This window comes from Siniperca chuatsi, linkage group LG13 (assembly GCF_020085105.1).
Source record: "Siniperca chuatsi isolate FFG_IHB_CAS linkage group LG13, ASM2008510v1, whole genome shotgun sequence".
Lineage (NCBI taxonomy): Eukaryota > Metazoa > Chordata > Actinopteri > Centrarchiformes > Sinipercidae > Siniperca > Siniperca chuatsi.
Window position 1 is genome coordinate 2381110 of NC_058054.1, and position 13973 is coordinate 2395082.

At 42.1% G+C, this 13973-nt stretch overlaps 1 protein-coding gene across 1 annotated transcript; it reads left to right on the top strand.

Annotated features, from left to right (window-relative positions):
* The first annotated feature begins 5575 nt into the window (after positions 1-5575).
* On the top strand, positions 5576-13861 carry crfb16 (cytokine receptor family member B16). The gene is made up of 7 exons (XM_044219763.1): positions 5576-6023; positions 6295-6421; positions 9651-9841; positions 10378-10502; positions 11210-11357; positions 11868-12019; positions 12624-13861. The coding sequence occupies exons 1-7, from the start codon at positions 5954-5956 to the stop codon at positions 12735-12737; spliced, it is 927 nt and encodes a 308-aa protein (XP_044075698.1). The 5' UTR covers positions 5576-5953; the 3' UTR covers positions 12738-13861.
* Positions 13862-13973: the final 112 nt, after the last annotated feature.

Consider the following 13973-nt stretch of genomic DNA (forward strand, 5'->3'; position numbering starts at 1 on the left):
CAAGTGCTCAAGAAAAGTTTTTCTTCCATTTGGTCACTAGGATTTATGATCTCTATGGCAGCATAGTGATTCAAAGGTTTTTGCTGTAGTAATTAGGGTATTAGTAAGGGGTTGGGCACACAAGGTGGTTGCTATGGTGATTCGGGGTTGTTGCTAGGTGGTTGGTGGTGTTTTAGGGGTGGTTAATGTGGCATTTCTAGGTGGCTGATAAGTGGTTTCTAAGGTGCTACCAAGCATTCTCTCGTTTTGAATGGTCTCTAGGCTGTTGCTAGGGGGCTGCTAATGGTTGCTAGGGGGCTGCTAGGACATTGCCAAGTGACGCTTGCTAGGGTGTAGCTAGATGCTGTTTATAAAGTTGCCAGGTGGTTGAGACTGCTGCTATGGTGTTATCGTGTGGTTTCTAGGGTGGGATTCTGAATGGTGCTAAGGCATTAGAGGTAGTTGTGACTTGGTAAGATGGTTGCTCGAGTAGATTAAGGTAGCGGTTAAGTGGTAAGGCGCTTGCGGTGGTTGTTAAGGTGTTACTAAGCATTCTCTACAAGGTTTGGATTAGCTGCTAGGTTGTTTCTACTAAGTAGTGGTTGCTAAATGGTTTCTATAGGAGATTGACAGCCTCAGTTGTTTCAATAAATGCCCCACTTATTGTTTACTTACTTACTTATTCATTGAAACCATGATGACGAAGGTGCCCCAACCTTAACGATGTACTTATTTGAACCCAAACCACAAAACCTAACCAAACTTTAATCATAACATTGTCACATCATAAAACAGATTTCTTTATCTATGTGTCATTTTAGAGGGCATGGACGTATTTTGTCATCTAATTTGGAGGACTTGTTATGTTACATAACGTTTCCAGGTCATTGTCAGTATTCAGGGTGTTTCCACGAGTTAACTAGGTTGTTGTTAGGGTGCCATAGTGAGTACAGGTAGTTGTTATTATGATTCGGAGTAGTTGCCATTCAGTTGCATGTGTTTGCTAGTGAGCACTAAGTATATGTGCCAACAAAAATTGTGTTGGAATGTGAATTTCATGAAAACCTTGGATCACTGACAACGATCACAACACACTGACGACCAATGAGCCACTTGATTTATCAGGTGTTTGTCGCATTATTACTGTGGGAGGAGAAACAGGACAAAGGCATGTTCAGAAGAAGTAGAAGAAGAATATTAAGTATTCAAGATGTGGTTAATCGTTAAGAAGCTGATGATTCTGCGACTGTATTATTTACCATGCTTCACTGTTACATAATTCCACATAAATAAATAAATAAAAAAATGTTTATAGACGTAAATTAGAGCTGAAAAGATTCAAATGGATTAATAAGCAGCAGCATTTTTAAACATTAACTGGAGTAAAGTTTCCCACACGGCTGCTCAACATCAGTTTCAGCATTTCTTCTATTCTGCTGCTTCACATCAAATAATAATAATAATAATAATAATGATGATCTGAAGGAACTGAAACCCCGCCTGTGTTGCTGCCTTATTTTTTCCTTACTCTATTCACTTTTCACATATTTCCTCCAGCGAACCTGCTTCTGAACACTAAAAAAAGGAGGAAGTCGGTCTACAGCAGGAAGTAGAAGGACAATAAACATATGTATGTCCAAATATGGAACTCCAGGTACTGGACTACTGCAGACCAATGAGTCAAATGAATAAGCAGTCCAGTGATGTCAACTGATGACATAATTTCTTCATCGGTTTAAAAGACCTGTTAGTCTGAAACTGTTGTTATAAATGGATGGATTGTGGAAGATGCAATCATTTCAAATTTAACCAGGTATTAAACCACCATTTACCAATATCTAACCACAAATTTCACCAATAATCTGTTGCCATGACGTTCTGTTAACTGGGTTATCTTCCTGTAAAATTTATTTATTTTGATCATTTTTGGGGCTGCGATGGAAAGGTTACAGCCGATTTAACTTGCGTGAACATATTTAAAAATGTTCAGATATGTGGAATTTAAATAAATAAATGAGAAAAGGGACGAAAACACTGAAGGTTAAAGCAGTCGTTTTGGCCGTGACAGGCAGATGTGTTATGAGTCTGACGGTTTCAGGCTGCAACAAAGAGCAATGAAAAGCAGACGGTTATCAGCTTGTGCGAGTTGTTGTGTGTTTTATAGCTTTATGGTTAGTGACAGTTAATGTTTGATTATCATGACAGTCCAAAGTCTGACCCTTCACACCCTTTCTTTTCTGTTTTCGAGAGAAGCAGTCTGTCAGAGACAAAGACAAACGATCAGAGTGGATCACAATATTCACCCTCCGAAAGAAAAAAAACAAAATTATGTGAAATCAGTATGAAATTAGAACAATAGTATCATTCAAACATCACATCTACTTTTTCTAAACAATCGATAACGACACATACAGAACACATGCTTTTGCAGTTGAAGGAGGAATCCACGCTAAAACTATTTATTTTTATTATAAATGGTAAATGGACTGTACTTACAAAGCGCCTTTCTAGTCTTTTCCGACTACTCAAAGCGCTTCATAAAACCACTACACCACAGCCCGCATGCTGCCTGCTGCCGTAGCTTTATTAATTTTGATATTATTCATACCTCCATTACTGCTGTGCAATATCTTAATAATCTTATTAAGCTGCACTTAACTCGACAGTACATGCACCACTGCTTATTAATTATATTATACTGTATTATCATCATCAATCATAAACCCACTTGGTACTTCACACTTATTTTATCTCATACTTATACCCACCTGATACTTAATTTATTTTCTGACCTGTTTTTATAGTGTTTATAGTGTATCATATCGTTTGCTACTACTTTCTCCTGTGTGCACTGACGTAAAGGCGAGCTGCTGTAACAAAGAGTTTCCCTTCGGGGATCAATAAAGGATTTCTGAAGAACTGATTATCAGTTGTTGTTTATGAGAAAACCTCGACGCGGAGCAGTTTAACAGCACCTCAGCTGAATATATTCTTCCATAAATTATGTATTACATAATGATAAATGAGGTGTTTTTATTGAAATGTGACAACAAATACCCTTTTTTTTAAATTGCAGGACTCATTTAATGTTTTTTATTATTTATTAATCATTCTTTTTAGAATTTACTTGTTGTTTTTGTGAGTTATTTATTTATTTACTACTGCTCAGTTGAAATTTCATGCTGTACTAATACAAAACACTTTTTTATATGCGAGTGTGTGTGTGTGTTTCATCATCAGATATCTACTCATTGTGTTTTTGTTTTGCTGAAGTATTTTTCCACCAATAAACGAAGAGGGCTTAACCTGAATGAATTCTAATGAGATATTTTGAGCCACATGTATTCATGAATGTTAATATAATCAATATTATTTCAGAAACGCTAACTTCGTGTTGTGTTTTAGTTGGCTTGAACACAAACTTCCAGCCTAAGAAGAAGGAAGATGATAACGTTTTTCTGTCGGAGTCTAGCGCAGAAAAAAATATGTCGCTGAGCTTTCAAGAGTTCAGCAGAAAGCCACAGACTGTGAATTAGATCAAACCTGCTTCTTAAAGTGTCAGTTCACCCAAATTATAAAAGAACACATTTTCTCCTTTTCCCAGTTGTTGGATCTACGGCTTGTTAGCTGCGTGTCACCACGCAGTTGTATTTAACCTCCTCTGTGAGAGTAAAACCTGCTCCACAAAAGAAACATGGTTTCATGAGACGGCAGTCGATGGCACACATATGTGTCTTCTGAATGACATGTGTGAGCTTATTGTCTCCTTAGCAACCAAGCTACGCTAACAAGGTTTATTTTCCCCCTTCAGTAACTTTTCATTGAACAAAATGGCAGGGGAAAGTAAATCAGAGTCAGAATCAGAAATCCTTTATTGATCCCCGAAGGGAAACTCTTTGTTACAGCAGCTCGTCTTTACGTCAGCGCACACAGGAGAAAGTACTAGCAAACAATATAATACAATACACTATAAAAACTATAAAAAGTCAGAAAATAAATGAAGTACCAGGTGGGTATAAGTATAAAATAAAATAAGTGTGAAGTACCAAGTGGGTTTACCGGTTGATGATGATAATACAGTATAATAATACAATGTAATAATATAAGTAATAAGCAGAGGTGCATGTACTGTCGAGTTAAGTGTAGCTTATTGAGATTATTAAGATATTGCACAGCAGTAATGGAGGTATGAATAATATCAATGTCAATAAATAGGAAAAACTAACAGGAAAACTAAATATTGCACAGTTATTCAAGTATTGCAGAGATGTTAATGATCAATGTCCAGTTTAGTGACTTTGGGTCATACAGACTGACACTTAGAGGGAGGAGTTAAAGAGTCTGATGGCCACAGGCAGGAATGACTTCCTGTGGCGCTCTGTGGTGCATTGTGGGGGGACGAGTCTTCCGCTGAAGGCGCTCCTTTGTTTGACCAGCACGTCGGGTGGGAGACGCCGTCCAAGATGGCGTGTAGTTTGGCCAGCATCCTCCTCTCTGACACCACCGCCAGAGAGTCCAGCTCCACCCCACAATGCCACCGGCCTTACAGATCAGTTTGTTGAGTCTGTTAGCGTCCGCTACCCTCAGCCTGCTGCCCTCAGCCCGCTGCCCTCAGCCTGCTGCCCCAGCATGCAACAGCACAGCACCAGCACCGGCCGCCACAGACTCATAAAACATCCTCAGCATTGTCCGGCAGATGTTGAAGGACCTCAGCCTCCTCAGGAAACAGAACCCTTCCTGAAACAGCCTGAGTGTTCTTGGCCCAGTCCAGTTTATTGTCCAAGTGTACTCCCAGGTACTTGTAGTCCTCAACAATGTCCACACTGACCCCCTGGATGGAAACCGGGGTCACTGGTGCCTTGGCCCTCCGTAGATCCACAACCAGCTCCTTAGACTTTGTGTCATTGAGCTGCAGATGGTTCTGCTCACACCATGAAACAAAGTTCCCCACCACAGCCCTGAACTCCGACTCATCACCACCGCTGATACATCCCACCACAGCAGAGTCATCAGAAAACAGGACAGCAGAGAAAAAACAGAGATAGTGTGACTCAGCTGACGGCTGGCTAGCTCGCCAGCTACAGCGGTTCACCATCAGCCCTGTCACCGTGCTTCTAGTCACCACCAGTTTCAGGTGGACAAATGAACGTCACTCTGTGGTGTGACCGCCGCATAATTCTGACTTTCTGATATTAACTATTACGAGTTCAGGATCATGAGTGTAATCAAAAGGAGTCAAGAACAGTAATCATTTTATTTTGGCTTGTGCACAACAAAAAATTTCAATTCACTTCAGTTTTATTTATATAGTTCATAACAGAAGTTATCTCATTGCACGTTTGCTATGGAGCAGGTGTAGGCCGAACTCTTTAGCAGTAGAGAAGGTGGTTGTTATTGAGTTAAAAAGGAACAAAACAGAAAGCTGTGAAGAATCAGTCGCACATACCAGCAGCGCTGCAAGCCCTACACGCTACCGACCTCAGAGCTCATGACATGTTATAAGTTTCACCTGTAAGTTACAGCTGACAGCTGACGCCCCGAGGCAGACGGCAACAAGTCGGACTGGCTCTGCAGCCCAGAATCCAGCCTCTGCTTCTGGACACACCGGCTTTTCTCTGCAGATCTGGGACGGATCGCAGTGACGCTCACATGGCTTCTGCTTTTCACACGTCAAACAAGTTCAGACGGTGAAATAAACTCTGATGAACCTCAGACTGTGGATTATGTGGATCTTAAACTGAGGGATTACCTGGGATATTATCGTCATCTTCACAGTGGATTTAAGGCTTTTGTTTTTGGATGAGCTCCAGGACGGATCCAGAAATGTGCACTACATGAAAAACAAGTATCCAGGTTTTCCCCGAGGGATGTCTGGGCAGTACTCTGGATCACATGTTGTACTCTGGATCAGTTGACATGCAGGTGGACATGGTGGACCTGACGTGACGTTCGTTTCTGAAGATTAACTCTGGTCATGAGACGCACTGTGAGTCTGCAGGCGATGATGATGATGATGATGATGGTTCTGATGGACTTCACAAACTGTGAGTTCACTTTCCCTCTCAGCTGATACAGATACAGTAGAGCCCGTTTCAGTTTCTACTTTGTTTGAGGACTTGTTGTACATTTGTATGGTTTTTACTGTTGCGTTACACCCCATGTCTCTTAGTCCCTTTTGAATCATCCAGTTTATGTAACTGAATCCATTCCCCTCAGGTAAGTCATGACAGTTGGTTGCCATGGGCAGGAGCTCCCCTCTCTCTGCCAGCTGATGTCTGAGATAAGATTCAAAACATGAACTCATTGTGTCAACAGATGTTTGGATGCTGCCGGCTCCCAGCAGCGTTTCCATGGAGTCTGTAGACATGAGACACGTGCTGAAGTGGCGCCCACTGCAGGATCCCTGCAACACCACAGTGCTTTACTCCGTTCAGTTCCAGGGGTGAGTCATACACATGCAAACAGCCTTTCACATCACCGCTCATATGTTTTTACATTTGTTTCCCTCCTCTCGGGCAGCCACTGGCTTCAGTTCACAGACGCTGTAGTTTATTCTGACTCAGTCCCGCACACACACCGTCCTGCTGCCACACCCATCAGAGCACCGAATGTGGATTCATCCGCTGAGAAAATAGTCCCAAACAAATGCACTGTTTCATCCTGTTGGTGTGATAAAAACTACAGTGAGCAGCTGATTTAGGAAATGACTGAGGCTTTTAAAAATATTCAAACTATATATTTGTGAGGTGTCAAACATATTGTTGGGTTTAGATTTTTAATGGACCTTGCTGACAAAAAGATTGACCAGAATTATTACCTGACAACTCATAACCCCCCCCAAAAGGATTATTTATCTAGAGCAAATTTAATCTTAAAACAATACTATACCTTGAAAGAAATATTATAATCAGAATTATTAATAGTGTGGCTGGTTTCAGTTTTAGTTTTTGATTTATTAGTACTGGTTGTTAATTAGTAACCCTTCGTGAGACTAGGAGAGCTATATAAACAGGAATGACTACTGAGTGGGCTACGGCGTTCAGATGAACCGGCCCACACAGGCCACTCGGGCTAGCCGCGCAGTTTAACCTGAGCAGACGTAGACGTGAGGTCGGGTCAAGCTTCCGAGTTAAAAGCAGCTTTAAAGGTCAGTTAGGTCAGAGTTAGAGAGCGTCGTGGGCTTCCAAAGGAAATATCACCCAGCGTTTGGCACATTTGACTCTGTGCTGATAACAACTGATGGTCTACACACACACACACAATGTCTGGCGATCATTTTCTCTACTAATTGATAACAAATACGCCCATCACATTTTCCCAGAGTCCAAGTTGATTGAGTCAAATGTCTACTTTTATTTGAAAGTTCAAAACCTAAAGAGATTCAGTTTAACATCACAGACGACTGAAAGATTTCTTTTGGGCGTTTTTCCTAAAAGAAAAAAAAAGACAAACTATTAATAGATTATTAAAATGTTTGCTGATAAATTTTCTGTCAGTAGTCTGATCGATTGATCAACTAATTGTTTTCACGCCCAACATTGTACGTCACGGTCCGCTCAGGTACAGTTTGACAGAGCAGTTGAATGACAGGCTGAAATATGTGAAATATGCAGCTGATGCCTGCAGGTTAATGTGAGAAAATGAATCCAGCAGGTGTTTCTACCTGATAATTGTCAAATACATTCAGCAATTTGAATTATTCAACCTAATTACGCAGGAATTAATGACACACCTGTCCTAATAATGATCCTCAGCAGGTGTGTCTTTTCTCCGTGCTTTAATGAAGTTACACATCAACACTCAGAGCTGCTCCGCTTTCGTTTTCATTCAGGAGGGAGTCTCGACACTCAGACTGCTGTCAATCAGAACAAGTTTTAATTAACTCTCGGGAACATTCCTGCGGCTGTTTTGAAGCCTTAAAAACGCTCCTCTGAGCAGAGTTCAGTGCTCTACTGCAGGTATGTCGGCCTGTCAGTCGCTCCACCACTTTGATCCCAAATGAAATCTCTCAACAGCTATTGGATGGACTGTCATAAAGTTTGGTTCAGACAACATTTTAACGTGTCCAACACGTTGGCTTGTGACCAAATACCTGCAGAACTAAAGACGTTCCCATCAGCCTCGGCTGCACTTTGTGTTTAGTGCTAATTAGGAAATGTTAGCATGCTAACACGCTAAAGTAAGATGGTGGATATGGTAAACATTATACCTGCTGAACATCAGCATGTTAGCGTTGTCATTGTGCTCATGTTAGCACGCTGATGTTAGCATCTGACTAGCCTTCGGTCTCACAGCCAGCTTGTTGTAACTCTTCACTGAAGCTGTATGTTGTTTTAAAAATGGAAATATTCTTCTGCTTTATTTAATACACTTTTACCCAAAATTCAGTTTGACATATTTGGACCTGAAAGGGTTTGAGCTGTACACGCAGTGTAAGTCTGATAATGTGAATCCTAAGATGGCGGCTCTGTCTTGGTCGGTACAGTAAACTGTGATGAATGTCACCCAACAGGTAGGCTTCACCTGTCAACACACTTAACGCTTAATTTCATTTTCACCGAACTGCGGTAAACAAAAAGAAAACCACGGAGAGAACAAAGACTCAGGAGCACGAGGTGGAGGAGGAACGCAGGGCGTGGTGCGCGAGTTCAGGCAATCACCGTGGTCAACTGCAGCTCAGCTGGAAGCTGTCCTGTATTAGGAGGATTATACATGAAGTGCCATGATACTAAAACATTAAAACAGAAGGGATGTGAACAACGTGAACATGCACTGAGAGTGCCGTCTACAGCAAAAACAACAGCAGCCTCGTGTGTGTCTGAAGCATTATCTCCAACGAATCTACGAAGTCACAACACATTCAGAGACTTTGTTTTTGAATGTTCAATGCAGACATTTTAGTATGTATTCCAGATTTTTGTTCTTTGTCGACAAATCTCATGTGCAGACTCAAACCAACAAACAATGTGTCAGTGCGACTTCCTGTCTTTTAAAAACGAGCCATTCAAACTTGGTTCCTACTGAAGATGTAAATCTTTAAAAACACCTCGCAAATATATAGTTTCATTCAAACTAGACGTGCAAGCAGGAGTTCTGGGGTTTAAAAAAAAAAAAGGCTCAGTAATGTCCTAAAACAGACAAGAAGAAAAACATCAGAAGACTTACCCACTCTGCCAGGATGCCTCAGGGTTTTTAACCTGAGCTGGTTACTGCATATTTGTCCAAGATGAGTTATACACACCAAGCACTCTTATGTTTATGTACTTTGTCTAAGTTGTTGATATAAAAGCCTAAATAAGTAACTCTTACGTCAACAACGGATCACATGTAGACTTCCTGCAGAGACTCGTAACCATCTCTGCAGCTCCCCTCAGCTCTCTGCCGACACCGACATCTTTCGGTTTTCCGGCCCGCAGCTTTACCGTTTTGGTTCAGTCTCAGTAGCAACAAGCTCCGTGTGGTTCAGCCTGGGAGCAGGATCCTTTAAAGTGAACGTGGCCCCCACGCTTTCTGTTCTGAGACTCTGATGTGCACAGATGGTTTTGAATTAGTTGAAGTCATTGAAGACATTTGTTACAAGATGACCATAAAACAAAACACGCTCATAATAAAGAAATCTAAAACAAGCATATTTCGGGTTAAAGCTCTGTGCGGGATTCTTTGTCCTTCAGGGAGTTTGAGCTGATGGTGATGAACGGCAGCTGGGTGGACGCTCCCGAGTGCCAGCAGACTCCTCACACTCACTGCGACCTGACCTTTGACCTGGGCTCCGACTCCGACTACAACCTCCACGTCAGAGCGCAGTGCGGGTCTCAGCTGTCGCCCTGGACCAAACTCAGCCGGCCTTTCAACCGCAGAGACAGTAGGTTTCCAGTCCTGCAGGAACACAGCAGCTGACTTCACTTTCTCGCGTGTGAAATTAAATATTGGACAGAGGAAACACTGAAAGTTAAATGTTTGTCGCAGCCAGAGAATCCAGACATTTTTGACGATTTAGAGACGATTTAGAGACTCGTTTACTCGAGCTGCTTCCCCTTTGCCCCTCCTGGACCAGCGTAATAACTATATTATCAGATTATTGTCATTATTAATAATACAATCGTTGTTAGTCATTCAAATGATCATTACAGCAAATTAAATGCTGTTGTTAAGACAATAACATCAAGTGAGTGTGTACAGAGTAGCCACATTTTTCCAGATTATGGCCAGAAAAAACTAAAAGTGTCTCATTCGATGTGAAAGAAGAAACCAGCTTATCACACATGTAGCGTGTCAACATCAGGAGGAGGCACGGGGGACAACACAGTGAGACCGGGATGCCAGTCAAAATGTCTGGCAGAACACATGTGGGTTTTTTCAGAATGGATGTCTGAATGAATGTGAATCTTGTGCTGGCAGCGGCCCTGACGGCGCTGGAGATGGCGGTGTCGGTGGTGGGCGACGCCCTTCAGGTGTCGTTTGACAAGCTCCCTCTCACTGCTGTCGTCAGCGTGACGGTGTGGAAGAGAGGCGAAGAGCTGCAGGTCAGTTTACTTTTTCTCTTCTTCCCTTTGTTCCGTTTGTTCTTGTTTCACCTTTTGACCTTGTATTTCAGTGCGAGCAGGTTGGAGCGGGTGGAGAAAGTGTCAGGTGTGTTGTGTGATAAAAGAGTCTCAGCAAGAATGAAAGGACAGGTGTTGGAGACAGTGGTGAGACCAGCGATGTTGGACAGCTTAGAGACAGCGGCGCTGAAGAAAAGACAAGAGGCAGAGCTGGAGGCAGCAGAGCTTAAGATGCTGAGGTTCTCTTTGGGAGGGACGAGGACGGACAGGATCAGGAACGAGGACATCAGAGGGACAGCTCATGTTAGATGTTTCGGAGATAAAGTCAGGGAGGACAGATCGAGGTGGTTTGGACATGTTCAGAGGAGAGACTGTGAATATATTGGTAGAAGGACGCTGAGGTTGGAGCTGCCAGGCAGGAGGTCTAGAGGAAGACCAGAGAGGAGGTTTATGGATGTAGTGAGAGAGGACATGAAGCTAACTGGTGCGAGTGAAGAGGACGCAGAGGACAGGGTTAGATGGAGGCGCGTGATTCGCTGTGGCGACCCCTGAAAGGGAACAGCTGAAAGGAAAAGAAGTTCCTATCCTGCCCTTCACCCTTTCCCCTTCTTTCTTTCCTTCTTGTCCCTTCATCCCATGTTCTGCAGTATTTATTTGATTGTCTTGTTACACCTGCGTTGTATGTTCAGGCTGTTGCGTACACGATGCCAGCTGAGGAGAAGATGCTGCACGTCGCCGCCCTGCAGGAGGGAGCGGTGTACTGCGTCAGAGCGCAGCCCATCCTGGACACACAGCTCCACAGCAGCAGCACGGACACCCACTGTGTGCCCATCACAGGTACACACACACACACACACACACACACACACACACACACACACACACGTTTGGACATGTCTTCAACCCAGAAACATCCTCACGTTCAATGTTGTTACTTTCCTAAAATGTCCAAACTTTCAGAAAATGTCTTCTCGCTCCATATTCTTTCCAAAACATTCCCAATTTCAAGAAATGTCTTGAACTTTCCAAATTTATTTTCACTTTTTTAAAATGTAGTTAATTTCAAAAATGACCTCACTTTTCTATTTTTTTTTCTCCACTTTACAAAAGTGCTGTCACTTCACAAAAAATATTCTCACAATGTGTGTTTTTACTTTCCCAAAATGTCTTTACTTTTACAAAAATGTCACAAGGAGAAACACTGGCCACAATTATTTTTTTGTCAGAAAATCAGAAATGAAACGTGACCTTTTATCTTTTAATTGCTGGAATAAATCCAGATGATCCAGTTTGTAAAAGTATCAGAATGAGTTAAAGGAGCAAACAGAAACTCTCTTGGTGATTCAGGTCCGGACGCTGCATGGAAGAGGCCGACCACTGTGACGGTGACTGTCCTCGCCATGGCAGGTCTCCTGTTCGCCGTGTTCTGGTCCGTCCTTCACTGCCGTCTAGATGCCTGCCAAGTGTATTTCCAGAAAGAGCCGCTGCCCCACTCGCTGGTCAGTCCCACCCCTTAGTGATGCACGAATAAACAGAAAACTAACAAACCAGAGTCAGAGAGTCATGTTACCACAGTAGAAACACACTCACTGGTTGTTAAAATATCCTGATAATAAATATCAGTTCATTGAGAATGTGTGGGAAAGTTCAAAAAAGGGATTTTATTATAAATATATAACAAATATGACATTATTAGCCAAATTATGTTCGTCCAGTTCAAAAACCTACTTGACCCTGGTAGCTGTAATGTGTTTTTTTTGTCCTGTAGTATTGGACATCGTTCGTATCTGTCAATATTGTGATTTGTTTCTGTAATTTTATTACAGAAACAACATTTTAATGTGGAAATAAGGCTTTTCATATTTTTATACGGACATTAAAGATACTTGTAATTTTACCAATGATCTGTCAGAACCTGGGAATCGTAAATATATGCCTTAGAGAGTATATTTGTGGATATAGTGGGATTTTGTTTTACATGTACTGTATACATACCGTGTATATTTCACTCCTCTTGTAGTATATCAGTGTTTGTTTTAGCGCAGATGAAATGTGCGATAAACCTTTTCAATGTGAATAAAGAAAATCCGTCCACTGCTGCAGGAAGCTGACTGGGACATTCAAATCCCGATGAACCCTGAGGAGGCGCCGCGTTGTGAGCGGATCCATGTGGAGCCCGAGCGCCGACCCCTACAGGCCGGGGATCTCAAACCCTGAAGAGTCACGGCACGTCTGAAAGAACAAAGATCTGAACTCTATTCAACGTAAATGTTTCTAGAAGATGCTGTTGATGCTCAGATCTCCTGGGAAGTTTGAGTTTTGTGGTGCATTCTGGGAAAAACTGGAACAAGCAGAAGGAACAAAAGGAAACGCAGAGCTGCTTTGTAAACCAGGACACAGGAAAGGATTCACCAGTCCTGCAGACCAGGTTTGTGGCCTGAGCTTTGTGGACCGCGAGCCTCTGCTGATCCCGGGCTTAATGATGATAATCAACTGACCTTTGAAGGTCAACTTGAAGACTGTCCTCCCAAGACAAACCACAGCATCAGTTTCAGCAAATGTCCACAAACAACTTTTGTTCACGCTGAAGAGACAAAGCCCTCCAGAGTCGCGACTCCTCGCTGGGAGCACAGGAGGCGGTCTGGTGATCTTACCGCAGATGTCGAGGACGTGGGGGGGACGATGGACAGCAGACCGCTGTTCGTCTCCTGTTTTGTACTGACAGTAAATGTTGGTTTCTTTTAATCTTGACCGAGATCGTTCCCTAACCTTAAAATTCATACATGAATGAATTAAGCATAATTAAAAATGGGTTGAAAGTCTAATTATTCTGGTGGCACACTCCAGGCTCCAGGTCTGTGAGTGTCCAGGATTACAAAGACTGCACTGAGTTAACAGGACTTGTCCTCTGCTAAAAGGTACGTATGTCCCGCTCTGATGCTCTGCTACTGCATGAAGAAAAGCCAGTTGATTTGTTTAAAAAATATTATACTGGGAATAGTGTTTTGTCCCATGAAATGACTGGGAGCACAAGCATAAAAATAAAAAAATGAAGTACTTTTTAATGACTTGGCGGTAACTTCAAATGAAAACCTCTTCTATAATCTGCTCTTTCTTGCAGAAATCAAACACATTTAAAGATGTTCGGTTACATCAGAGCATTTATGTTTTTGGTGACGTTTGACCTCGACGACTCTCAGTTTACTGTAATCTGCCCTCGATGTTAATTTAATAGCATTTTGTTTACGTTGCTGTCATGTTGTTGCGTTACATGTTTTCATTGTCAAGCTTGTGTTTTATTATATTTATATATTTCTTTACATAAATCCTGATGAAGTGAAGTGAACCAGTGTGTGTGTGTGTGTGTGTGTGTGCGTGTGTGTTAAGTTTCAACTAAGGTGATATGAAGGTGATGATTTGTACTAAAATCTAATGTCATTAAATCTTGTTTTC